General features: G+C 52.3%; 12 protein-coding genes across 12 annotated transcripts; 6 read left to right on the forward strand and 6 right to left on the reverse strand.

The window, feature by feature from the left end:
• Positions 1–645: 645 nt before the first annotated feature.
• On the reverse strand, positions 646–1,139 carry SCP_0113640 (54S ribosomal protein L51, mitochondrial; the record flags this gene model as incomplete). Its single annotated transcript, XM_027753587.1, has 2 exons — positions 646–833; positions 884–1,139. 2 exons carry the CDS (start codon positions 1,137–1,139, stop codon positions 646–648), a joined length of 444 nt encoding a protein of 147 aa, XP_027609388.1.
• Positions 1,140–1,471: 332 nt separating this feature from the next.
• SCP_0113650 (hypothetical protein) lies at positions 1,472–3,912 on the forward strand (the record flags this gene model as incomplete). The annotated part of the gene is made up of 4 exons (XM_027753588.1): positions 1,472–1,752; positions 1,807–1,969; positions 2,025–2,988; positions 3,050–3,912. The coding sequence occupies 4 exons, from the start codon at positions 1,472–1,474 to the stop codon at positions 3,910–3,912; spliced, it is 2,271 nt and encodes a 756-aa protein (XP_027609389.1).
• Positions 3,913–4,946: 1,034 nt separating this feature from the next.
• Positions 4,947–6,141, reverse strand: SCP_0113660 (hypothetical protein; the record flags this gene model as incomplete). Its single annotated transcript, XM_027753589.1, has 3 exons — positions 4,947–5,639; positions 5,700–5,901; positions 5,969–6,141. 3 exons carry the CDS (start codon positions 6,139–6,141, stop codon positions 4,947–4,949), a joined length of 1,068 nt encoding a protein of 355 aa, XP_027609390.1.
• Positions 6,142–6,490: 349 nt separating this feature from the next.
• On the reverse strand, positions 6,491–9,161 carry SCP_0113670 (Mitochondrial division protein; the record flags this gene model as incomplete). The annotated part of the gene is made up of 10 exons (XM_027753590.1): positions 6,491–6,628; positions 6,678–6,794; positions 6,851–6,960; positions 7,017–7,311; positions 7,371–7,826; positions 7,881–7,936; positions 7,992–8,096; positions 8,152–8,275; positions 8,328–8,908; positions 8,981–9,161. The coding sequence occupies 10 exons, from the start codon at positions 9,159–9,161 to the stop codon at positions 6,491–6,493; spliced, it is 2,163 nt and encodes a 720-aa protein (XP_027609391.1).
• Positions 9,162–9,463: 302 nt separating this feature from the next.
• Positions 9,464–10,377, reverse strand: SCP_0113680 (hypothetical protein; the record flags this gene model as incomplete). Its single annotated transcript, XM_027753591.1, has 3 exons — positions 9,464–10,160; positions 10,210–10,314; positions 10,373–10,377. 3 exons carry the CDS (start codon positions 10,375–10,377, stop codon positions 9,464–9,466), a joined length of 807 nt encoding a protein of 268 aa, XP_027609392.1.
• A 190-nt stretch (positions 10,378–10,567) lies between these two features.
• On the forward strand, positions 10,568–11,481 carry SCP_0113690 (Protein wos2; the record flags this gene model as incomplete). The annotated part of the gene is made up of 5 exons (XM_027753592.1): positions 10,568–10,627; positions 10,689–10,789; positions 10,860–10,929; positions 10,983–11,300; positions 11,356–11,481. The coding sequence occupies 5 exons, from the start codon at positions 10,568–10,570 to the stop codon at positions 11,479–11,481; spliced, it is 675 nt and encodes a 224-aa protein (XP_027609393.1).
• Positions 11,482–12,151: 670 nt separating this feature from the next.
• SCP_0113700 (hypothetical protein) lies at positions 12,152–13,724 on the forward strand (the record flags this gene model as incomplete). Its single annotated transcript, XM_027753593.1, has 7 exons — positions 12,152–12,267; positions 12,323–12,448; positions 12,498–12,675; positions 12,726–12,842; positions 12,900–13,033; positions 13,087–13,650; positions 13,709–13,724. The coding sequence occupies 7 exons, from the start codon at positions 12,152–12,154 to the stop codon at positions 13,722–13,724; spliced, it is 1,251 nt and encodes a 416-aa protein (XP_027609394.1).
• A 394-nt stretch (positions 13,725–14,118) lies between these two features.
• On the forward strand, positions 14,119–16,729 carry SCP_0113710 (hypothetical protein; the record flags this gene model as incomplete). Its single annotated transcript, XM_027753594.1, has 11 exons — positions 14,119–14,535; positions 14,598–14,683; positions 14,735–14,840; positions 14,897–14,978; positions 15,047–15,188; positions 15,254–15,332; positions 15,390–15,453; positions 15,508–15,528; positions 15,590–15,669; positions 15,758–16,105; positions 16,196–16,729. 11 exons carry the CDS (start codon positions 14,119–14,121, stop codon positions 16,727–16,729), a joined length of 1,959 nt encoding a protein of 652 aa, XP_027609395.1.
• Positions 16,730–17,611: 882 nt separating this feature from the next.
• SCP_0113720 (hypothetical protein) lies at positions 17,612–21,431 on the forward strand (the record flags this gene model as incomplete). Its single annotated transcript, XM_027753595.1, has 12 exons — positions 17,612–17,710; positions 17,986–18,511; positions 18,577–18,952; positions 19,020–19,228; positions 19,280–19,699; positions 19,751–20,059; positions 20,111–20,305; positions 20,365–20,634; positions 20,688–20,905; positions 20,969–21,050; positions 21,103–21,357; positions 21,418–21,431. The coding sequence occupies 12 exons, from the start codon at positions 17,612–17,614 to the stop codon at positions 21,429–21,431; spliced, it is 2,973 nt and encodes a 990-aa protein (XP_027609396.1).
• A 42-nt stretch (positions 21,432–21,473) lies between these two features.
• SCP_0113730 (hypothetical protein) lies at positions 21,474–22,208 on the reverse strand (the record flags this gene model as incomplete). Its single annotated transcript, XM_027753596.1, has 4 exons — positions 21,474–21,515; positions 21,608–21,970; positions 22,020–22,093; positions 22,148–22,208. 4 exons carry the CDS (start codon positions 22,206–22,208, stop codon positions 21,474–21,476), a joined length of 540 nt encoding a protein of 179 aa, XP_027609397.1.
• A 340-nt stretch (positions 22,209–22,548) lies between these two features.
• SCP_0113740 (hypothetical protein) lies at positions 22,549–23,895 on the reverse strand (the record flags this gene model as incomplete). Its single annotated transcript, XM_027753597.1, has 8 exons — positions 22,549–22,787; positions 22,845–22,919; positions 22,973–23,068; positions 23,118–23,177; positions 23,230–23,334; positions 23,386–23,445; positions 23,499–23,701; positions 23,750–23,895. The coding sequence occupies 8 exons, from the start codon at positions 23,893–23,895 to the stop codon at positions 22,549–22,551; spliced, it is 984 nt and encodes a 327-aa protein (XP_027609398.1).
• Positions 23,896–24,949: 1,054 nt separating this feature from the next.
• On the forward strand, positions 24,950–25,418 carry SCP_0113750 (hypothetical protein; the record flags this gene model as incomplete). Its single annotated transcript, XM_027753598.1, has 4 exons — positions 24,950–24,991; positions 25,063–25,170; positions 25,230–25,298; positions 25,359–25,418. 4 exons carry the CDS (start codon positions 24,950–24,952, stop codon positions 25,416–25,418), a joined length of 279 nt encoding a protein of 92 aa, XP_027609399.1.
• Positions 25,419–25,746: the final 328 nt, after the last annotated feature.

Genomic DNA, 25,746 nt, shown 5'->3' on the forward strand with positions numbered 1-25,746 from the left:
TGCCATATAGAGATGGTAATCCTAGGCTTACGTGATGCAGGTCACCTTGTTAGTCATCGTTGTGACCCGACATCACATCTGGTAGCGCCCGTGCCCGCCGCCACCTCCGAGCAGCCCACCCCTGCAAGTTGCGCAAACACTCCGTAGACCATCATCAAAGGTGCCTTTCAGCTACTGAGTGTATGGTTTTACTGCAGGAGACTCTTACTTACCTCCTGCCGCCCATTTCATAAGTAAAAATAATTCTCAGTTAAGGACCTCGGAGCCCCCCCCCCCCCTACCCTGTGTCTCGGAATCTGCCGGTGCATACCCCTTGAGTCTGCCTTAAGGCCCTTGAGGTAAAGCTTTCCACTCAAGGCATGACTGTAGAAACCGTGAAGCTTTGAATTTCTAAACTCGGACCCTTGATTTATTCGACACCACCGCAATTTGCCCCACGTTCAATCTTGCTCACTAGTCCAAGTCACCCGTATGACGCTGGATAACGTCCACCATGACTGCAGTCCTACGCGTCTCCTCGGGATCCTGCTCCTCTAAGCCCCATACAGACGCATGCAAATACCGAGTCTCTAGTGGGTATGGCCACTCAAGGCCTCCAGCTGCCCCCAGCCCATGTCACATACCGCGTCTACGACGACTGCAACCCTAGATTTTGAATGGTGTGTCGTGCAGACCGCTCCAGATGCCTCTCGCCGCCTCTGTCGTGCTCTCCACCGTCCGTCTCTTCAGAGGCTTGATTTTCGCGCCAGAAGAATCGAGCAGCAGTTGGACCTTCTTCTGGATGCCCGTTACCTCGAAGCCGTTCAGCGCGATGACCTTTTCCCTGTCGTTCACTGGGAACAGGTCAGAAGTAGCGTAAACGCGCGGGAAAGGTGCCACGCACGGTAGAAACCGCGGATAATGGGCTCCTTCTGGTTCCGCTGTCTCACCACGAACTCGACGTGGGGATTTTCGCGGGCGAGATCCTCCAAATGGTCATGGAGATATGTCCGGGTGTTTGCAGATGATGGCCATTTGTCGCAGTACTCGAAGACCAGTTTGCGGATTTGGGGAATGAATGCAAGATGGCCGTTAGCTGGTCGCGAAGTCAGCGAGGCGCGCAGGAGAGGTTTCGTGGCAGGTGCGAGCTTGAAGGCCATAGTGAGGGGGTGGTGGAGGGAAAATATCGCCAAGCCTTTGTAATGAACAATAGTGACAGTTCAATTTGGGTTTGAAAAAAAGTCTAGAAAAGTAAGCACACGTTGTAGTAACAACTAGAAGCGGAGATTGAAATGGTAGTAAGTGACTGAGAATGTTCAACCGCCCAGTCTGCGTCACTCACCCAAGACAGCTCATCGACGACCGTCGAGTGATTTCACGGGACGCGTCGAGTTGGACGCGTTTGGATACACCACCGCATACACGTCTCGCCACAGTCGCGTCAACCACCCATCCTCGTGATCTCTTTATCTCGAAATATATCCTCTTCTGCATGGCTCGTGCCACTCGTTCAACCGCGCAGCTCGAAAAAGACAAACCCGCTGACGTCGGTCCTCCCGCTCGCAAAACAGGCTCAAAAAAGCGGAAACGGACCTCACTCGCGGACTCTGGCGACCAACCCGCCGCAAAGCAAGTACGAACAGACATAAAGGAAGAGGGCAGTCAGGAGCCCGAAGAACACCCACCAAATGCCAAACCAGTGCAGCTGCCTGGGAGCGGTGATGTTCCGATTGAACCTTCCGACGCGGAGAAGATTCTAGATGTCCTGGAAATGTGCGTATGTTCTGAACGACTTTTGTGTCTTACTTTCGCCGACTACGCTCGCAGGGTTGATACCCAAGGTCTTCTAGATCGAGTCTTCCCCCTCCCAGATGACACCCTTGAGCCAACCTTGCCGGAGTCCGTAGCTAGTCCATCAACATTAACGCGGTCATACTCCTTCCGCGCACTCCTCAAGAACTCTTCAGATTACCCATTACGTGTATTGCGCGTACGTGTCAAGCTTTTTGCGTCCTGGCATGTTGATGAACATGTATCCATACCAGTCTGCAGTCCAACATCTCTTTCCTATATCATCGCACCCACGATCCCGTCCGTCCGCCCCTGCCGCTCAACAGCTCCGTTTCTGCAATCTCGCCCTGTCGCTGCTTGACCAGGCCTCGTTCCATTCCTCTCCAATATCCCTTGACGTCGAAAGTCTCATTCCGATCCTCGATTCGTCCTCAGCAGACCATGAAGACGTCAAACTCCCACCTCAGCCTGCCACGGGGCTTCCGAGCATATCACGCAAGCGTAAATACGCACTCGTGCAGCACATGCCCTCGGGCGACTGGTGGACGTCTCTGAACTCGAGCACAGCCCTGGACAGCCAGGAGCTGAAGGACCTGCCCACAGCCCACGCGGAGTTCGTGTCCATCCTCCCTTCTGCGTCGACCTCTACGGTGGAGCCGGTGACCTTAGCTGCATACGCGAAGAAGAACAACAGCTCGGTTCCTCCGGGTCTCCCTGGCCCTCGCCAGCTGAGCTGCGGGCGGTTCCTCGATTACGGACCGTATGCCGGCTTTGCGCCTAGCTTTGACCAAGGTGGCGCTGAGGTCGGGAGAATGACGCTAGGCGAGGTAGTTTGGAGACAGGAGCAGAAAAGACGATTGCAAGGCAGCGGGAAGGGCAAGCAACGAGCTTGGCCTGGGCGCGGGCCCGCGCTTGGTACTGGAGACGATGTGGAGATGTTTGATGGAGGCGCGGAGGAGGGAGAGAACGTTGGTGATAAGAAGAAGAATCCTGAGGTGCTAGATTTGTCGGCGGTGGTGGAAAGCTTGTTGCCTCCAGATCAAGTCGCAGTCATCAAGGCTGCGTTGGGTAGCCTCGAGTTGGAAGAAGCTGTACAGGAACTTTTGGACAAGAATGCAAGAGCATTGGTTAGACTGGAGGTGCTGCAATTGGGACGGTTTGGTGCGGAAGGCGGCGGGTCGAGCGTCGTGGAAGTAGGTTCTGAAGAGTGGGATGTCGGTATGTGGCCTTTTCTGCTCTCATGGTTCCGATCGAATTTAACAGATCGCTCCCTTGATAGCACATGGCATCCTCGACTCGTTGACGCTGTTGGCCTCGCTGCGACCCAGATCATCCTTAGACGACAGCCCTCCGTTCGTCCCTCCCGCATCAGTCTTACACAAGTTGCACCGAACGCTTCCCACTGACGAAACCCAAGGGTGGTATGGCACTCTTCCTGAGGGGCGCACGACGGCTCTCCGGGACGACACGACCATCCAAGTCAAGTCGGGTGCTGCAATGGCACCCATTCCGGCCGCCCCCCCCATTCCAGCCACGCCGACGACGGTGAAAGCGGCCGCTCCAGCGTACAACCCCTACACATACTCCAACTACTCTACAAGTGCCCAGTACCGTGGGGGCTATGGCACCTACACCCCAGGCCAGGCAAGCACGTACTATCCCAGCTACACTGCTCCCACGCAGACTCAGACGAGCACGGGCACACACTACCCCGGCCAGCAATACAACACCAACCAGCAGTACCCGTACTCTTCCTGGCACAACTACCCGCCGTCCGCGCAGCCGCAAGCGGCCGGGAGTGTCGCGGGCTCGACGTCGGGACGCGCCACCCCCCAGCCAGGGACGGCCGTGACGTCGCCCACGACGGTGGCGACGAACTACGCGAGCTTCTTCGCGTCCACGGCGCAGCAGCCGCAGCCGCAGCGGGCGGTGGCGAACACGGTGGTGTCCACCGCAAGCAAGTTGTACCAGTCTTGGTCACCCACGCAGGCGCAGGCGCCAACGCTGCCGCCGCTTCCGCGCAGTGTCGCGACGCCGAGCGCGCCGGAGACGCCGCGGCCTGCGACACCTGGGGGCGCAGGAACGTATGCGGGGCAGAGATATCTTGCGGATTATCAGCCTACGACGTCGGCAGCGCGATGAGAGGGGGTCTTGCGATTGTATCGTAGTAATTGAATATAATCAGTTGGTTTGGTTGCATCGACTCGTATCCGCACGATCGTAGTCGGGTACTTTGAGTAGCATCGAATGTGAGGTATTGAGAATTCGAAAGCCAGTTTCGGGTGTGCTGAGAACTGTTCCCACGAAGTCTGGCCTAATATCTGCAGAGTAATCGAGCAGAGCTGGCCTCTGAGGAGATGCAGATCCACACACTAAAAGGCACTAAGTAGTTATGTAGTTCTATAGATCCAGATCTTACACTCCATACAAGAGTCGCAAGCCTTGCAAGCCTGACCCGGGAGCTCTAGATCGGTGAAGAGAATACCATGCCCAGACAAAATTGACTTAGACACCAATGACCGGATTACAAGACATTCCAGTCCCATACCGCTTCGGAAGAAGACCGATGCCTTGGACGACGATCGCAGTAAGAGCGGATCTTGAGAAAGCCTTGAGAGCAAGTGATATCATAGCTCACAAAAGCTGCTGGAGAAGGTGCGCATCATGTGCGCTGACATTTGAGTGGCCCGAACACATTGCAGAACGAAATAGACCTCCATGCTGTTTCGTCGCCTGAAAGCAGAGGAGATACATTGGATAATACTTACTCAAGCCAACTCGCGAGAGACAGCTTAGAGAAACGAAAGGTACCACAGAGGCAGAAATTTCCAGGCAGCGTCAACATGCGAGGTCAGCACAGGCTGTTGGACCGTAATTCAAGCTTGGATGTCTCTCACAATTTTGTGAGAAAACCGGATATCTGATGAAAACAAACACGGATGTCGTGCTGGAAATAGATGCGCTCCCCATGTCAGGTCGAGTCGACATCCAATTTGAACAAAGATTATACTTGGTTTCTCGACTCGAGAGAGTCCGGCTACCACAATTGTATCAAACCTTTCAGACGTTTATCCGAAGTAACTGCAGCTTCAAAGATTGACATAGCCAATAGCTGGTGGGCATCCGGTCGAGGAGCTGTAGGATCAAGCAAAGAGTAATTAGCTACAAAATACCCATCACAACGAATACTCCATGTGCTTCAACAACTCCTCCCACTTGAAATTTTCCGAACTGTCATGGAATCTCTGCAGCAGAGCAGTTCTTTCGTTTTCCCCTTCCGCCCACAAATAAAATCGTTGCACCGCGACCGCCAAAATCTGCGCGTCTTCCTGGCTCAGCAAGTACCGTCCATCAGCTTCACCGCCACCAGCAGCGGAAGATCTAGATGTCGGAGTGATCTCCCCTCGCAAGAGTACAAGTCCGTGTGATTGCGCTAGGTCGGTGTAGTGCGTCAGGACGAGGTGCGGAGTGGCGAAGGAGGAGCGAAGCTTATATTCCTGAAGAGGTGTGAAGAGCACCGTCGACGTCTGCGGGTTGGCGGACGGTTGTGGAGAGGCAAACAGCTCGCTGCTTGTCGAAGGTTCTGGCGGTGAACCATAGAAGCCCCACTCCATGAGGAAAAACTCGTACGCCCGCTCATTTGAGTCGGTCACCGCGTTATCCCTTGGCAATGGCACGACAAATCTGGGGTATCGCGTGGCAACGTCCAGCATCTTCCGATACTTATCGGCCGGGATTACAGCAGAGAGGAAGCCACGCCCAGTACCTCCAGATCGAGAATTATGATAGGCCTGCCAAAGTCTAGAGAGTTGCTCTGTCGTATGAGGAGCCGAGAAGAGTCGCTGCAAGTTTAGAATGCTGTTGAGAGGCTATTATACAACGTGTGGCAACACATTAGACCAAGGAGCATCCGGAATAGATGACTGTACCTTGACGGGGGAACCGTCCTTCCGTGCAACAAACCCGGGCGTCTGCTCAGAGAACTTCTCTGAGGAGGCGCTGCCGCTCGCGCGTACCCCAGACGCACTCGGCGTCTTCTCCTTCTGCGATGCGGCAGCCAGGCTTTGTTTCCGCTTCTCCATTTCTTGCTCCTGGATTTCTGTACGCAATTGGGAGACGGTTTTATCTTGCCTGACGCAAATGCACAGTGTGTCAGTACAATTCATAGCTCACAAAAGGTGGAGGTAAAACACCTCACTCCTGTGCACGCTTTTGCAGCTTTACTGCGTACTTAGACTCGTAATATACGCTCCGGGAAGATTCCAAGTCGCGACATCGCCGACCCGTGGTGCAGAAGAGAGACGACTGAACAGGTCGTCTGAGACATTTAGGCAGTAACAGCACGCGGCCTCTGGCGAACATCGACATCATTGAACCTGGGAGTCGCGCGGCTGCAGCAGATGTAAGAAGCTTGGAGCGGCGGGTGTGACTACATGCACAACAAATGGTGGTGGCTCTCTAGACCTCTGAGTCTCTCGGATTGCTCTCAAATTTTTGATGCCGATCACGTGGTCCATCCTTGATCGCGTTGATCTCGACGCGTCGCGCTTGCGTTGATCTCAAAAGCTTTCTACTCAGGTGAATTAGATGATTTATAACATGATACTTGTGTGCATTATATACTACAGTTGTTGCCCCTAAGCCTTTCTACTACCAAGGTAAGTAGTCCGAACGAGCCCCCATGCCGATGAACATCGGGATAGCGCACAACATTTGAATGTCATAGAGCCCAGATCTTAACAGCGGCATCGCGAGCACCGGAGACAAGATACCGGTCCATGTAACGTAGCTTTTCGACCGGCCTTGTATGTCCGTTGATCATGAGTGTTGACTGCTGCATACTTGTGCGATTGTAAATCTGAAAAGGGTCGAGTCTTGCACAACGAAATAGATGCCAGTGCGCTCACCTTAACCCCATTGTCACCTGTCGCTGCCACGATCTTCCTGGTATCGAATTGTAGCGAAGTGACGGCATGATCGTACTTAAGGGTCTCGAATATACCACCTGTGCGCAAGTCCCAGATCTACAAAAGAACCATAGAGACGACTGAGAACGTGAGAGAGAGAGCGGAAGACGAACTCGAATCGACTTGTCTAAGCTGCCACTAACGACATGCAGCTCGTCAAACTGTAAACAGGTCACAGGACCAGTGTGACCTAGTAATGTACGATGAGGCTGGCCAGTACGCACTGCAAGGATGAGTACGCCGTCAGTGTGCACCTGACATCTGTAGCAGTCAACTCACTGTCCCACATTCGCACTGCGCCATCCCCACTTCCACTGACTAGAGCGTAACCCCAGAACTGCACGGCACCAACGAAATCCTGATACATCTCCCAGGTCCCGTCAGCGTATGGAGGGGTAGGTACAGCGAACGTCCCAGACGCAGCCACCGCACCAGAGAAGAAGTGATTCGGCAACGCACTGCCGGATGGAGCAACGGGTGGATGTGATATGGCCCACAGGATGTCCATGGTCATGACACACTGTCCAGTGGTGAGGTCCCACTGCCGCATCGTCTTATCTGAGGCGCCTGTAACCTGACGAACCAGACAGTCAGCTGAGACCCTGAAGTAAACGAGGCTCGACTCAGTCTCACCAGACATTCGTCCTCAAAATACAACGTGGAGACAGCCTTCGTGTGCCCTTCGAGCAACCTCACACATGAACCATCTCTTTCCTCTGTACTGCCGGTTCCACTGGTTCCAGAGCGAATACCATTGGTTTTCGCTTCTCCGCCGTCCCGGCTCTCATCATCCTCCGCGACATCACTCAAACTCAGCATCTCACCCTCTCCCTCCCATTCATCCTCCTCGTCCACCCTCCGGAGATCCCACAGACGGACAGTACTGTCTTCGCTGCCTGTTAGACACACATAGTCCTCCACCTGCATGCACTTGACGGTCCCTCGGTGTCCGCGCAGCCGTCCGAGCTCTTCACCGGTCAATAGATCCCAGACACGCGGTTGTGGATCTTCTTGGGAGGCACTCACGAGTGTACCGTAAGGTTCTGAGAAATCGAGCGCTGTAATAGGATTTGTATGACCCGTTAACGTCTGCAAGACCATAGTTGAGTGAAGCCAAACGCCAATAGCCGCTTGATACATTACCATGAATGCTACACCTGGCGGTAGTTCGTCGTGTTCTGACGGTAGGAACATAGGACCTGCCAATGGCATGTCAGGGTTGAGTGTAGAGTACTCTTCGCTCGTGTGACAGACCTTTCCGTCTGCGAGAACTTTGAGATACATGGTTCGCATGCGCAGGACTCCGAGCACCACGACTTGTCGACTCCTCCAACTCAAGTCGTTCCCTCACGCCCTCCACTGCAGTGAGGGTTATGAGTGCGGTTGTTCAACGGCTGATAAAAAACACACTGACGTTCGTCATCTAACTCCAGTTCATCCTCTTGCAGTTTCAGGAGATCCTGCTCGAGCTTCGCGCGCATCGCATCAAGAGCCTCGATCTTGTTAGTTATTTCCGCGATCTCGCTGTTGACCAGTGTCTGAAAGACGTCAGTCCAAATGAGTGGCCAAACTTGCCCGAGAAATGCATACTCTTCGAACATGTAGATTCTCTTTATCCCGCTCGATCTCGCGAGTCTGCCGAACCAGTTCTTCCCTCCCAAAAGTCTTTCCTGCACTCAAACTCTGCCTCCCTCTTCGTTTCCCCTTACGCTTTGTGCTCCTTGGCACCGTCCTGGACACAACCACCACATCATCATCACTCGCCACACTCTCGCTCTCATGGTCTTCCTCCTGACCGAGCAGGCCCCTCGCGTTCTGTCCTAGTTTCCTGAGGCCTAGCCGCGGAGCATCAACATTACGCGTCTGCCTTCTCCGTATCCGGCTCTTCTCCGCACTTGGAATTGTCGCGTTGAACCCGCGTAAAAGACTGACATCTGACGCGACGCCCTCCGGCTCTGGCACTTCCGCGTCGAGCAGTTCGTCCGTTGCCTCGACGATTTGCAAGTCCCGTGAAGTAATACGCCGAGAGCCCAGACCAAGGCGCAACGGGGCGCGTCCCAGTGTTGCGAAGTCCATGCGTGAAGTTGACCCGGAGCCGCCGACCGAGGCGCGTGGCTTCCCAGAGACGGTTGCCGCGTTCATCATCCGGGGTGTCATGATGACGGGAGCCACTGAGATGTAAAAGAGAGTGCGGAAAAGCGTGCCCGTAAGCCACTGCATGCAGCGACGAAAAAGACACGCACAATCCGTGAAAAGCTTGCTTGAGTCGTGTTTCCGATGCGTGAATGGGGCAAGGATCGCCTTGGACACGACGTCGAGCTTGCTACCTGTACTGGACGAAGAGCTTGCGGCAAGAGGCTCCAAAGCTTGCCGCGGTGGACGTTTCTTCTCCTGCGCCGACTGGCCTTTGCTAGATTGCGCCATGCTGGTTCACGTCCGGAGTCCCAGACGAGCAGTACTTGGTCGTTGCTTTGGCGGACCCAACTTGAAGCGCGTCAGGCAGAGGAGCAGAACTTCCCGCGCCTGCACGTGCTGTGACGCTTACCTCCTTGCCGGTACCGAGTCCCACCTTGAGACAACCACGGAGGACGGAAGTACAACGTACTATCCCATTCGAGTGCTAACAATACAGTACAGGTTTATTATATTGCGGAACGTAGTTTTATAACCTCCGAGTGCCAACTAAGGAGGAATCTCCACCCAACTCGCAAAACTATCCAATATGTCTATCGCGGTGACGACCAGCCGAAGTCGAGAACAATTGCGAAGCCATAAGGACGCAAATCGTATTCTCTTCGGGAGATCGATAGCTTCTCTGGTGACTCCGAGGGCGCGGAGGATTGTGGCGGGGTATTTGTCGCGTTAGGCTCGGGGTGAGAATGAGCAGTAGGAAGCTGATCAGACGTGGTGGGGGGAGACGGGATAGAAGCAGGAACGGTCGCCGAGGCATTAAAGCGCGAAATGGCTTTCCGCGAGAACAGCCGCATTTGACCCCAGACGTCGGTCCATGCTTTCGTGTATTCTTCTGTAAGGGATGTGATGTCTGACTTTGCTGACGGCGAAAACGAGCTCCCCTGACTGCTCGTCGCATTACCACCAATCTCTGGCACTCCTTGTTCTGCCGCCCTTGCCCTCTTTTGTTCCAACTCCTCCTTCGTCCGCAAGACACTGGTGAGCTCCCACTGCGTCACGTTGAAGGGTTCGAAGAACCCGCTACTGGATAGGTCACACCAGCAGCGGTCCACCAGTTGGATGTCAACAGGCTGTTCCTGTTCTGTAAGATCAGGCATGACCGAGTAGAGCGCGTCTGCAAATGTCGTGATGTTCTCCGACCACGGCACGGCGAGCGGGCTATCGAGCGGCAGCGGTGACCAATAGCACGACGACATGAACGACAGGGTGAGCAGTAAAATGCAGTAAAAACTAACAACAATCAATCAACGAGCGACTATGACAAGGTGATGGAGCATACCATGGTCGTGCTTGTAATGTCGTCGAGAATAGGAACAGCAGGAGGAAGAACGAGGAAGCAGTCGGGACCGACAGAAGCGCAAGAGGGATATACCACCTAGTACACCTTGCAAACGACAGTGAGTATTATGGTCGGCAGCATCTACAGAGCTCGTCGCACTCACCACATCACTTCGATGAAGCGGGGCGCATCATTGCGAAAGGCGAAGAGTCTGCCATAGCAATCCGGCCTGCCCTAGACTGGATCACGTGCACATTCGCGCTCTCCTCGTAGAGGCGTGCGTGTTCTCCAAATTTCTGGAGCTTTCGACACTCACCTCTTTATCTGTCCAGTTTCAATTTTTCACACCATCGTGACCATGGCATTCCATCCTGAAATACTTTGGGCACAGCGCAGCTCAGAATCTGACGAGAAGAAAGTGAGCGCTCTTCATGATCGCGTTCGTGTTCTGAGGCACTGACGCGCCCCTCTTGGCCCAGAACATCTTGTATCTCACAGTGAACCTTCCAGATATCAAGCCGGAAACCGTCGAGTATGATCTGACGTCGACAACGATCTCCTTTAAGGCCAAGGCCGGCGAGTGCGTGTCATTCATCGGCCCACTTACATCGGCGCTTTTTCCGAGGCGGTAATGCTGACTTCGCGCGCAGTGCCGAGAAGGGATTGGAAGAACGCGACTACGCATTCAACTTCAACCTTTTCGCCGACATCGTGCCCGAAGTACTCCTTTTTCTCCAGTTTCCTACGATTGCTGGATACTCACGTGCTCACAGGAGTCACTGAAGCATCTGACGAGCCGCTCCATTACCCTCGCCCTACGGAAAAAGGAGAAGAAGGCAGAGTACTGGCCGCGTCTCACGAAGGAGAAGGTCAAGACACCTTTCATCAAAACCGACTTCGGAAAGTGGGTGGATGAGGACGAGCAGGATGGGGAGAAGGTGGATCTAAGCGACGATCTCGACATGGGCGGTATGGGCGGTATGCCTGGCGGTATGGGCGGAATGCCTGGTGGTATGGGCGGTATGCCCGGCGGCATGGGCGGCATGCCTGGTGGTATGGGCGGCATGCCGGGTGGAATGGACTTTGAGGAGGTATGTCTATCTTACCACGTCTTTGCTTAACATTTGACACTGATGACTGATGTAGATGATGAAGTCGATGGGTGGAGCGGGCGCAGGTGGTGCAGGGCCGTCAGGTGCAGACGTTGAGGATGAGGACGATGAGGACGACGACGGCCCTCCCCCACTCGAGGAAGCGGACACTAAGGCATGATTGCGTAGCTCAAGTCGTGAGCAGGTTATATGTACGAGCTGTATCTTTTTTCATCGCAGAAATCATCCCATTTTAGCTGTTTGATTAAAATGCACGTTCAAACAGGAGACTGACCCTGGTTTCTAGTAGCAGCACTTTGGAACCAGCTTTGTAGGGCGACGTCAGTTCGCCGGTGTCCACACCCTTGTCAACATGCCTATCTGATCAATTTTCCTCAAAGCCTCCGCCATGTCGGGACGCGCTTTGGCGTACTTGTGGTCTCAGTTTTTTTTTGCGAAGCGACCTCGACACCTTCCTCTTTCAGAACTCACCTTCGACAAAAATAGAGCAGAACAATGGGCACGTGACTCCCAGCCATTGTTCAACGTAAAGGTTCATTATTCAATTGAGGGCTCTCAACCGGCACAGCGGCGGCCCTTTGTTCATGTTGCAACATGCTGTCAGATTGGTGGTATATAATCTTTTCCTTGTCTCCCGTTACTCCTCCGTCACCACCCTTTCACTTCTTCTCTGCCACGCTCTCTGAGGGTATTTAGCCCGTCCCTTCCTTCCGATCTGGGATCATACAAGTGCCAGTCACTCTCTTTCCCCTTTGCTTGAACCACTGTACACCTCGCTCACCCATCAGCATCACCACTGCATACTCAGCTCACTCTTTTCCTTAGAAGTCATGAAACTCTCTGTATATTTTGCTGTGCTTGTCTCTACGGCTGCGTTTGCAGCGCCGGCATATGTCTCACGCGCCGGCTTCGCGCTCCAGAATGGCGAGAAAGCTATCGCTCTCAAGTATGTCTACTACATGTTGGGCTGCACGTGCTGACGACAATTGAATCGAAAACAGCAACCAGTTCAAGACGCTCACTGCCAACTCCTCATGCACGTCCGGTGATATTGCGTGTGTGAACAGCGAGTTCGCCCAGTGCGTCAATGGCCAGTATGTTTTGCATTCCTGTGGCACGACCTTGATGTGAGCTTGCTCTGCATTCATCGAGACATCAAGCTGACATTCGCATTAGCTGCGCCGCGCTGCCGCTGGTCAATTCCGAAGGAACGAGCGTCACTTGCACCACACAAGGAGACCTCGATGCACGTATCGCGGCCACTGGCGCCACAAATGGCACTTCATCTCCGAGCGCCGTTTCTAGCGTGGCCCCTGTGAGCTCTGCATCCGCTGTCTCTCATTCGACCTCAAAGGTGCGTCGGATTCGGAGCAAGTAACGATTTACAGCTGATTGGTGTCCAAGCCTGCTACAACCGCTAGTGCGGTAACGAGTGTTGCACCCAGCGCTGCGTCTGCAAGCGCGGTATCTAGTATCGGAAGTGATTGCTCCGGGTCTGCAGTCTCGTCCTCTGTCTCAGCAGTGCGTTGCATCCCCGCGGACAAAGCTGTTGTAAATCATCATCTAATGTGCACGCAGGCTACCCCCACTGCTAGTGCCGTTGCGTCCCAGAACAACGGTACCTCGTCCGGCAACAGTACTGATCCCCAGTCGTCCTCCACCCTCCTTCAGTCGGTTATTGCTACAGGGTTTGAGAATAATGGTCAGGACCAGTAAGTGTCAGCCATCGATAGTGTATGAAGGTTGCCTGAAAATCCTTTGGCAGACCTCAGGCAGGCCAGGTACCGTCACAGACGTCGTCGAACAACTTCATTAATTTCTGCGCCACGGTGCCACAGCTACCGATCACGAATGGGCAGCAGATCAAGAACGGATCATGCAACCCAGCGCCGATGGGAATCATCGCGTCGACGAACAACATGCCGTCGGCCAAGTTCGTGTTTCCGGCGAACATGGGCACCGTGAAGGCGAACACCAACTTCACGGTGACGATGGCGATCTCCAACCTTGCCACTGGCTTCTTCGTGAATGCGGACGAGAATTATTTCGCCGCGCCACAAACAACGGACAGCGCGGGAAACGTGAAGGGCCACTCGCATCTGGTGATTGAGCGCCTCAACTCGCTAAACCAGACGACGCCGACGAACCCAAGCCAGTTCGCGTTCTTCAAGGGCTTGAATGATGCAGCACAGAATGGCACCCTCACCGCGCAAGTTACGGGTGGACTTCCTGCTGGTGTATACCGGATGGCATCAATCAACAGTGCGGCAAACCACCAGCCGGTGCTCGTCGCGGTTGCGCAGCACGGAACGCTTGATGACATGATCTAGTGAGTTCAGAGATTTTCTTCAACCATTTCCACAACTTACTGAAACTTTTTGCTACAGCTTTACTGCGCAGTAAATTATACTAACGACATGATTGGTGGTTATGATTCGATGCTGGCTCTGGTTAGTGCGCAGTAAATTATACTAACGACATGATTGGTGGTTATGATTCGATGCTGGCTCTGGTTAGCGGCTGCCTCCAATGTAGCGCTATGTTATCCTGTTCCCGTGTATACCAGCACTAGGATGTATCTCTTGGCAATAATGGAACAGTCTGTATTATTTGTCCGTTGCCCCAGTCCTTTGCTCCTCCAAAAAAAACAGTCTGTATTATTTGTCTGGAAGCTTGTCCTCTGAGTCCATGAGTCATGCGTCGGGCAGCACGCGTCACGATCTGTCACAGATTACGTCGCTGTGACTGAGTCTTCAAGAGTTTTGACTGGCGCATCAATTGTTAACGGCTATTTGGTATGAGCCTTCGCCTCTCTTCGTACTACATCCGATCTTCCATTCACAATTTTCACAAAGGCCGTGCAGTTGTGATATACAAGGTGGCTCAAGCAACCTCTGACGATCTGGAGAACGGTCTGCGTCCACCATTAGGCCACTCTGCTGAAAACTACCCACGTCGAGTGTACCTGCCACACATTTCCTTACCCGACAACGAGGTTTTCTGGCACGTCCTCGCTCATTTCTTGATGGCGACGATGGACATGCCAGGCGCGAAGAATGGTGTGACCATTGCCGAAACAAAGCAGGAACCTCGCTTAAAGAAGATCCCGCCGTACTGGTATGCATACACAACGATGGCCAAAGCTCGCTGGCTTGGCCGGGAAGTCCTTGAAGTCGTCTCCACTGAATTTCGCGATCGTTCAATGGAGTACTATGTACGCAGCAGCTTGTCATCTGTCTAAATCGACTTCAGTGAATTGATCGACCCCAACAACAGAGATATGCACTCGAATCCGGAGTAGTCACTGTCAATGGCAAGGTTTCCAAACCTGACACAATCATCTGCAATGGAGACCGACTTGAGTAAGACTTATAACGATCGATGTAAATTCACGGAGCTGAACGTCTTCTCAGGAGTGTTGTGCATAAACATGAGCCTCCAGTGTCAACGAAGCCCGTCCGCATTATTCTTCAGGACAATGAGAAGGAAATCATCGTCATTGACAAGCCTGGTTCTATCGTGAGTCTGCCTTCATTTAAATAAATTTCGCCACACCTCAATAATCTTTCACATAGCCAATTCACGCGTGTGGCAGGTATCATCGCAACAGCCTCATCGAGATTCTGAAGAGTGATTTCGGGTTTGAGAAAGTCTACCGTACAACACTGTTATTTTCTTTTTTTGCGCCCTATTGCTGATGCCAACGTCGGATCTTATGTTTCCAGCTGTTAATAGACTCGATCGGTTGACCTCGGGATTGATGATCATACCTATCTCAGCCTCACGGGCCAACCTACTCGCGCAAGAATTCGCAGCGGGCACTGTGAGGAAGGAATATGTTGCGCGTTGTCGAGGGAGATTCCCAGTGTAAGCGGTGTTTTATCTGGCGCGCTCTGTGATTAAATCGTAATTTCGTTGATATGCACCGTCAGAGACGAGATTACGTGCGAGCAACCCCTACTTACTGTCGACAGACAGATAGGCCTCACTATCGTCCATCCTGAGGGGAAGGTCAGTGTCGTGCATTTGGTGTGATCATCGTTGACGAAACAACCCACGAAACGGTAGCCAGCCAAGACTGTGTTCAAGTTGATCCGTTACGATTTCAATACAGATACAAGTGTTGTCCGCTGTGAGCGTCATTTTTTTCTGATAGTACTTACCTAAACATGGCATGTCGATATAGGCAAACCGTTCACAGGTCGCTGTACGTCATTCATTTACCTAGACTGTTGTTCAGGATACTTTACAAATCCATTCATACATAGCTCATCAGATTCGCGTGCATCTGCAGTACCTAGGTCACCCAATTGCCAATGATATCATATACTCTGACACAAAGATTTGGGTATGCTTTTATATTTTCATCTTCCTTCCCCCCTTCTGGTTTCATTCCCGCTCGAACATGACACTGATGCTCATATATGTCACACTAGGGTGAGAACGTCGGCAAGGGTGGTTTAGATCTCACTCCAAGTGAGGACCGCGCAGCACCTCAGGCTCCATCGCACTTTACCTTCGAGGGCTCACTGAGCCCTGAATCGCTGTCCGGCGAGGAACCTTTGGCGACGGCACTTGATGCGCAGCTTAATAATAGCACGGGTACAGGCAACAACATACAACCAGACTGCACTGCAACAGGGATGGACGGTGAGAAGCTCGAAACGACAGGCCCCCGTCGTAAACTACTTCCGCGCGAAACGGGCCATGACATCGGTATGGCTTCGCCTGTTCCGCTCTCGGCTGAGATGGTTGGCATCATAACGCGGCTTCGCAACATGAAGGTGCGCTCTGCCCGAGTCCATATTACGCAGCACTCTGATGCTTTGCCACGTCGGACTGTTTTTCCCGCTATAATGGATCGGAACACGCAGGATGAGGACGAAGATTGGAGTCGTTGGCGGGACGTCGTCTTCCGAGGGAAAGCCGCCCTAGCTCCACATGGCGTGTTCGCACCTCTTCCGCCGCAGAACAGACGTCGAAAAGGTGGCCCTGCAAAGCTACCAACCCCCGATGACACCGGCATTAAAGCAAGTTCCAATACCAAGCCGGAAGATAAGAATTTAGAACCGGTGCAGCTTACGCAGCAGGAGGCTCTGGCGAAGCTCGCATGTTTCCAGCCGTCTACTCCTCCGGTGACACTCTCCCCCTCGGGTTCAAGCTCGGTAGCTACCTTGCACTGCGTGACGCCAGAACCAACTCTTCTCCCAGTAGATGACCTCGTATCACCCGCAGACGCACCCAAGCAAGCTCTGTATTGTCGCGAATGTTACCTGCCTCTACATCCAGACCCAAAGCCAGATCGACTGTACATTTTCCTTCACGCGCTCCGATACACGACGAATTTGGGGTGCTTCGAAACTGAGATGCCCGATTGGGCGGCGGAGGGATGGGTTTGGGATCGGTGAGTTGTCCCCGGTCACCGGAAGGCTCAGTCCAGGTTGGGCCCGCCCGTGTACGTTTTATCATTTCCATCTCTGTAGATGATGACGAAGACACCTCACTATCTGTTCTTGGCATCGTCTGTTCTGAATGTGACTTCAGTAACTTGCGGTCTAAACACTTGGCGGTGATTCCACGTGGTTGTTAAGCGTCAGAAAAAAACAACTTTCTTCTCAAACCTCCGGCATGTCTGGAATCAACAGAATGAGCATCTGGCAAAGTTAACAAGTTGGTCCGGCCACGTTCCGTGAACCTCTGCCCCTCTGCCCCAATGACAGACTGTTCTTTGAAGACCAGTCCTGCGGCACTCCCATAGCAGTGCGTTCTTGGGCTCCAAACGTTTCTCTATGTCAAACATGATAGACTTGTCCATTCGCAACAGAATCACATGGGCTTCCATTCTCGGGTGACCTCCCGGAGACAAATCAATTACAATGCGACAATTAGTGAGACGGCGTTCTCCTACTGTTCCACTGAGTCTACTGTCGATGGGTCGGATTCGATTGCCGCCCAAGAAGCATGGAAGGCGGGATGAAGAGAGCGCTTGTTTTCCTCCGTGGTCCCTGACCGGGAAGACGGAAAGGCGCTTAGCTTCCGGACGGTGAGTCGCATTTCGCTCCATTACTCCTATCTTATGGTTGTCGTTCGTGCACACATATCCCTGTCACGCTATAAATCTACAATCTCTAACACCATGCGGCTACTGGATCCTGTCCAACAACCCGTGCGATCTGTCGCACCTTTTTTGACGTCTTTACATGATGCGCTTGGGATACATTTTTCGTACTCAATAGAAATAGCAACTGCCGTTTCGTTAGCATCTCCGAAATGTCCCAGGGACACTGCTTATGGTCCTCACCCTGGAGCCGTTTTGCAAGTGGCGCGGCCCGCGTGCCAAATTTCAGGGAGACATGGCGACTGTCCGCTGGGATCACATCGAATATATTGTGAGTGCATCGTCAAGGCTCAGACTAGTGCCAGATGCATTTTTTAAGAGCTCCTTGTTTCAAATTGAAGCTCTCTCATTTGCATCTTGGCCTTGTGGCCCTGGAAACACTGCATTTTGATTGCCCACAGATGCTGTAAGTCTCGGAGGATTGTCATGTATCCATCATGCCATCTCCTTCAGCGTCTTGTGTTGGGGATTCGATGTGCCTCCGTTGTCTGAATGGTCCTCCCCCCCGTGCCCTGCTGATCTGCTACGTCCATGTTGCGAATACAGGACTTGTTGAATCCTGAAGATTCTGCCGATGACGCTGCAGCGCAGATCTCCTCTTCTCCACATGCTGAGGTTATTGATATTCGTGACCAGCTCTCTTGTCTACAGCACCTTATTCTGCCGTCTGGCCCTATCCTTGTCTCTGCCACCACCGCCAATGCGCTCTCCACTGCCCTACGAGAAATTACCCACCTCCCTGCCACTCTCAGTCCATCTGGCCACTCTCAGTACCCTGTTGGAACTCTGTCTTCGTGTGAGGAGAATGTTCAAATCACTCGGAAGAGAATGCTTGACATTCTCATCCATCACGAAGACGGTGCTGTCATTGAGTTCCCGCAGACCAGCCGCACTGGCTGTGTGGGCCATCTGTTCAAATGTGATCCTGAGAACTGGATCACCCCAGTGGAGAACGTGGTTTATGCGCAAGGATCTCCGCGTGGACGTTCGGCCAAGGACCAGCCAGTGAAGTGCGAAGTTCTGCGTGATGGTAATGGGATGATGGTATTGTGTCAGGAAAAGCATTCTACATGTATGTAGCATTGAGTTGTTCTATATTTCATTTCAATTTTGACTGGACTGAGTGTACTCTGTAAGGTCAAGGTCTCAAAATCTGTCCTTGTGCCGATGCAGCACTTCTTAATTCAACGCACACATCCGCCACCCGGGAAGACCTCAAAAATCGGCTACGGCGTGACCGCGAGCAACAGCAAACGTTCGCTTCACCCATGCGACTTGTGTTCGAAAAAACATTGGGACGCATTGCTGCCTATCGGAAGTATGGATGTGGTGCATCTATCAACGAGCATGCTGCAGGTTCAAGCTACCAAGCTGTATCAGATGAAGACTGGTTGGAGCATCAACACCTGCGTGCTGCACAGGAGAAGGGACGGCGTGGATACCAGTTGACCATGAGGAGGTGTGAGGGTCGGTTGCTGTATTTATTTGACTATGACGGAGAGCCATTTGTACAGTACGTCTCAACAATAGCACCACGCACACTATGCTAATTCTCCCGGATCCTGAAATGGATGCTACAGGTGCGAGCACTATTCCCGTCAAAACCGCACACACCTGCTCGACTACACAATTCGCAATGGGTCGTATGACCTCGAGTACCTTGAGGCCGCTTTGACGGATGACTATGAGAGCATTAGTCGTCTTGAATATGCAGCACAAGAAGAGGGATATGGGCCGCTGGCGGTATGCAATACTCTCGCAAACTTTACCTCAAACAGGGTGCACTGCCGTGAGTTATCAGCAAGTCAGATACTCTGAGTACTCACCTGAAGTGTTGTAGCATGTGAGCACCGAGATGAAGACGAGCATCTTATACCGCAGGAGATGCTGCACTTGTCATGCACAAGTAAGCTCCAAGTGTTTGAACCTCTGTCGGAGTTTCGAACGGCTTGCCCATATGTACTCTTGGTATGTCAGGGGGAACATACACACCCGATACCACTCCCGACCAACACTCCTGCCCATATTCGGGCAGAGATATTCCATATGTTGGAATCAGTAGGACATGACTTACCAGATATGACGCCCCGACGATTTCTTCGGCATCCAGTAGTGTTGGCACGGGTCCACGAGCTTCTCCCACATATATGCAATCCAACATTGAGCGACCTACACGTTTCCCTGGCAAACCGTGAGCATCTGCGGTCATACATAAAAAAGGCGAAAGAGGAGCTGTTTCCGCAAGGAACAGGTTGGGAAGGTCGGTGATTTCACTACAATTAGAGTATGCTGGTAATTCATATACCTGCAGGGTTGAGGCACCTCAAAGCTGTCGAAGATGCTACATGCTCTCCTGAAGACACGTACATTCGCTATATGGCCGAGTTGTCAGAAGAGGCCCTAAATGCTGGGGAAGAGTTCATCTCAGAGGACTTAGAAGGTCAGGACAGCATGGAGCCCGAGGCGGCCTCCGACAAGATGAGAATCATTATTTGTATGACAAAAGAGCAGAGTCGACGACTCATCAAGGCGCAGTACCTTCAGAGCGATATTGCCTTCAAGCGTGTAGTGGGATATAAGGAATTCGAGCTCGGAGGATGGGATGGTGAGAACAAAACAGGTCAGCGCATTGCACAGTGCTCTGGGATACTTTGTTCATCGTTTCTGACAGCTATTGTGTATTGTCGTATTTTGCTCACACGCGAGACGGCCGCGGCACACTGTTTCATATTTCACAAGATTGATGCTATTGTGAAAGACGATACGGGCTCTTCTCTTTGCTGGAGACATCTGCATGCCCGGTCCCTTGATGATTTCACAGGGATCCTTCAGTGGACGGCTGATCAGCATCTTGGTCAGGCAAAAGGTATGTCATCTCTATGATGCCTTGCTCTTGGCGTCGCTCAATAATGTCATATACTGCAGGATTGGGTTTGTATCTACAACACCTGGCATCACAGCTCCCACCAAGGTTGGACCTTCACGAGCCTCACCGGCATGTCACAGAACTCTCTCTGTACGAGCATCTTCACCGCATTTTCAGACTCTGTGTCGTGCATGTGTTTCGAAACATCAAGTCATGTGCGGTCTCGGATGAGGTCAAGAAGATGATGCGAAGCTTGGTTTGCCTTGAGCATGATGATTGGGATGGGACTGTTGCAGAGATTCGGAACCAGGGGGGTCGGGCGGCTGTCAGTGAGTATGAAACCGTGTGATCTTCGGCAACAGTCTAAAGTAATACTATGCAGACTGGATTGAAGACAAGATTCGTAGTCATTTTGCATTTGAGGGAATTTGCTGGTCGAAAAGCATGATTCCATTAGAAATATGGCAGGCGGGCGAGCGCAACAGCAATCTAATCGAGAGCCAGCATGCAGATGTGAATCGGGAAGGTGTAGCATGCAGTCTCGTTGGCGGCATAGTTCGAGGCCATCATCTGGATATGCTGAAGTTGCGCACTCTCAAGGTATGTAACACACACATAGTCAGTGATGGCCTGGCATACTGCTTATACTCGTGTTTCATGCAGGCTTTGGAAGATGCTGGTGTTGAGCCGTCGTTCCAATTTCGCGGCAGTGCCGAAAAGGCATACAAGTCATTGAAAACACAACGTGAGTCTGTATTTTACAACATCGGGACATTTCACCTTAATATATACTACAGAGGCAGCACGACGAAAGGGCCACTTAACCCATGACTCCAAAATCACCGCAGCTAATACTGCATTGAGAAGAAGGACAAAAACTATGCTTGCTGCCCAGCGACGGCTTGATAGCACCAGCCAGTCCCACGCAAGTACTCACCTGATGACACGGAAAGAGAATGGTGCCAACACCATGGAAACTGCCCGTCACACATTACTTGCTGCAGAATCTGCACACCAGCGAGCCGTGGAAGTCTCTACTGTACTGGCATGGAGTGGGTCTGGGAATGTAGAGGTAGAATTGCCAGTTCCGTGCATTGGGATGTATCATACAGATGTCATAGATTGAATTTACATCCAATGAAGTTCGGGCCCACATCCTGAGCTTGAATCACGGAGATCGAACGAGGTGGGTAATCTTGTACCAAGTCTGCTGTCCGCGTTCCGCATGGACATTATCAGAGGGGTGTGCATCCAACGTAACCCGACACGAAGTTGCACTCTGACTACAGCTACGCAACTCACATCAGCTGGCTCGTTGAACCGCAAACCTCTATCATGCTCGCCGATCTCCTGCATCTCCTCCTCGCTGAGGTGTACTTCGACGTTGCACATGTTATCCCGCATCATACGGACGGTATCGGACTTGGGAATCACCGCGATGCTGCGCTGTGTGGCCCAGTGGAGCACAATCTGTGAGGGCATGCACGCGTGCGAAGCGACGAGCGTGGTGATCGGCGGGTGCATGAACAGAGGTTGCATGTTGAGTGCCTTCTTCATGTTAAGCTCGTGGAAGCCAAGTGGACCGAACGAGGAGTAAACCGTCACGGCGATTCCCAACGAATGCGCGTACTCAACTAGCCGGAGTTGCACATTGTACGGGTGGAACTCTGCAGCTTGGGTCAGTGACGTTCCACGGCTTAGAGACGACCCAGACCTTTTCGCGCTTCACGATGCCCTCGTCGATGTCGCGCTTCAGTCCAGCGCTGCACCCCTTTTCGTTGCCATAATCTGTCGTAGTTACATCAGTTGCGGTACAGGAAGAGGCATGCAAACTGCAGGCACAATTGAACAGCCGGTAGCCCACTTTCAGACCCTCGTAGACGGCGTCAAGCCTTCTGACCATAATGTTTCCAAGTACCAAACCCGACCTAGGGTATCTCACCGCCCGTAGGCTGTAATTTGATCGTTGGAGACACAAGCATTGTCGGTTTAGCTGGAGATGCTGATGCTTCGGAGGAATTGAGTGGTGTAATATCGATGGCGGACTGACGGAACACTATGGGCAGAATTTATAGAGAAAAAAAGTATGTGTCCTGCGGACCTACGGCAAAACAAAGAATATGTATATTGTGGTAAATGAGTAAATATAACATGTACTAAACTTGCTGGTAAGCTAACTACGGTAGGGACAGACATGGACAGAATGACTAAGGAAGGTGTCAAAAATCAGGATCTACAAGCCCTCACTCATCAAGAGTCAGGTCTATGACCACACCCTTGGACGAGCACTCGTGAATGGTGTACGAGGAGTGAGTCATGATAAGACCACACTGGCAACGGGTGAAAAGCCTCTTGAACTCGGGCAATGTGAGCCCCGGGTTTTCGAAATCATCCAGCTTCATGAGCTGTCTGAAGGGGCTCGGTGATAGGGTGCGCGTTGCAGGTGCGGGAGCTGAACGAATGGTGGTCGAATCAGTGTTCCCTGATCAATGTGGCTGTAAGAAAGCAAGCTCACGACGGGTATGGCAAGAATACTCACGTAACGGTCTCCAACGATGTTGCACATCCGCCCCTGCGATCGCAGCCAAAGGGATTCGGAATGGATCAGCTTCCTCTTGAGTCATACATTCAAAGCCAGATTCATTGAGAGTGCTGCACGAAACTTACCCTGCCACAACCGACGTGTACGCCTCCGGCTTGCATCCAGTGGATTGTGGCGTGCAGGACGATGGACTGGAATGACGGCAACTGGGTCATCATCATCTAGGCATGACTGAGCTTCACCAACAAGAGATACATGGAAAGTATTTACCGTCTTGCATAACAGCACATCTGTTCGCTTGCTCTGTCACTGCCGCATGTTGACGAGTACCTACTTGTACATCAGACCGCAGAGTGATTTGAGACATGGACACAAGGCTCACCTCGAACCGAACGGGGGGTAGAACGAGTCGTGGGGGTGCTAGGTTCAGTCGGGATCTCAGGCGGGCGATCGCATACAACCACGGGAGGTGCAGGGTTATTTATGGCTATCAAGGGACAGTAAGCAGGTAATCAAAACGTGAAACTGCTGGACATACTGCGACGGGGATAGCGAGTGACCGGCAAGCCGGGCTTCGTGTACAATGACTCCAGTCGAACTGCGGCATCGGTTAGTGGACAGCTCTCCGATGCAAATATGCTAGTTACATACCAAAGTACTTGCACTTGTGGTTAGCGCATGCCGCAACCCACTGCCCGGACAATTGACCAGTTTCTACGCAGAAAATCACTGCCTTGGTGAAGTCAGCATTCTCAACTCGGGAGCACAGACAACCAGGCCCAAGCATATTGTGAGTGATGCGGTGAGTGATGAGATCATCCGGAGGCACCCTGGCACCATCCTCCCTCACCGGCCTGAACACAAGTCAAACGCTGCATTATCAGACAGCATACCGAACTCACCAGAACCAGCATCGCAGCTGACCATGGAAGCTCAGAACGACATTGCGGGCTCTGCGTATCTGACGCAGCCAAGGTAAATGACCGTACTCGTCGTCGACACCGTTGCGAGTACGACCAAACAGAGGAGGAAAAAGCTCAGCAGGCATCTTTGAAACGAACGGGTGATATACACAAATGAGTGTGAGGGTTGTTAGTTGGCCTTTTGATCATACCTTAGCCTTTATAAAGATACCAGCGGGCAGCGCGAGTGCGCCCAGTGGACTCCAAGGTATTCGCGAACTTCATGCCATTGACGGCAAGGGGTCACTAGCAGTGCGTCGCGAGCGAGCGATTGCAGCGGAAGAGAGGGCTCCAAGCTGGCGTACAACGCGGGATGTGCAGACAGGGTCGAACGAGCGAGATGAACGGATGAGTTTCAGGGTACTAGGTGACCGTGACAAGAAGGCGGTGGTAGACTAGTAGCTCAAAAACTGAAAGGAAAGAAAATGATGAAGCGCTCGTCGGTCGTGCACGTGGATAGCACGGCCTGACTCCGGGCACGGACGGGACGGGACAACCGGAAGTCAGATCCTTAGAGGATCTGTCATGTTACGTGAAGCAGGCGCCAATCGAATCCGACCAATCGACCATGCCCTCTCTGTTCCACTTCCATCGTGTGATATTCGCATAGCTGTCGTTGACTTTCAATGTTAGGCGCCTGCGCACACCTGGTGCAATTTTTACATCGGTTATGAATCCTCTCCTTCATGCTTCCGAGCAGAATAGCTCACAGAAATGAAACTCCAGAAGTCCAATCGTAAACGAACCCCGTCCGGATACAGTACAGCGTCTCGATCTGCTGTATCGAAGAGAAGTGGATGACCGATAGGACACAACGGATTGGCTGCACTAAAAATAGGATGGAGACCGGCATGGAGTGAACACACTGCCTGATGCTTCGTCCGATGACCTTGGTCGGACGTTGGTCGTAATTAGCTCTCCTCGTTGCTGAAGCTTGGAGTTCTGCGCAGTTCGGCAGATGGATCGAGAACACGACTTATCTGCCCTGCACCTGACCTGGCCGCAGTTTAACGAAGGATGAGCGTTGTATAAAGGTCAGTCGTCGAATGATCCGAGTTGTTCGACAGCCCTCCGGTCTTTCCACTTGCACCTCCATTACGATTTGCGCTCGTTAAGAGTCTCGACTTCTGTGAACAAGCGATGCCTTCTCTCTCATTCTTCAAAGTGTCTCGCAAAACAAAAGTGCGTTGCGTTGTATATACCTCTGTACCCAGACTCGATGAATAGTATGTGCTCATCGTGGTGCTATGCAGAGATCATCCATGGATAGCCGCTCCTCCGTCGACTTACGGTCTTCTGTCGATGTTCCCCGTCCGTCCATGTCCAGCCAGGGCTCTTCGCAGTCATACCTTGTGTCACTGGTCAGTTTCTTACCTATAAATCCGTAGATGTATATGGGTGTTCATGCGAGATTTGACAGCCAACACAACCCATGCAGATTCCCCAAGTAAGATTTGCATCGGCAGAGTACCTCTCATGTAGACCCACTGTGAGTAATAGGCATCTTCTCCAACCATGAAGTCACTGATTTCTGGTGGTCCTTTTTGAGGCTGAGATGCTGGACGACGATAATATGGCCTGGGGTTCTCGGCGGAAGTGGAGGCGGTAGACGCGGCGGCGATTGACGAGGAGTATTCTGCACAGGACTTCAAACCGTACCATATACAGACCATGCGGACCTTTGTAATATTTGTGTGATATCCAAGCTGATGGACCATTGCGCCCAGCGCATATGTAAATTACGTATGTTCAACGGACAAAACTTACGCTCGTTTTATCTATGCTACTGCAAGTATCAAGTGTACTGTGGAATCCTCGCACCGTACTGAAGTCGTAATGTTCTCTGTCAGGGGAACCTCACGATGAGAACTTGTCGAAAGCTTCAGAATCTAGTCGGGCGAATGTCAACGAGGACTACAACTACGGCGTAGTGAAGG

The sequence above is a fragment of the Sparassis crispa genome (genome assembly GCF_003851025.1).
Source record: "Sparassis crispa DNA, contig_000000F, whole genome shotgun sequence".
In the NCBI taxonomy this organism is placed as follows: Eukaryota; Fungi; Basidiomycota; class Agaricomycetes; order Polyporales; family Sparassidaceae; genus Sparassis; species Sparassis crispa.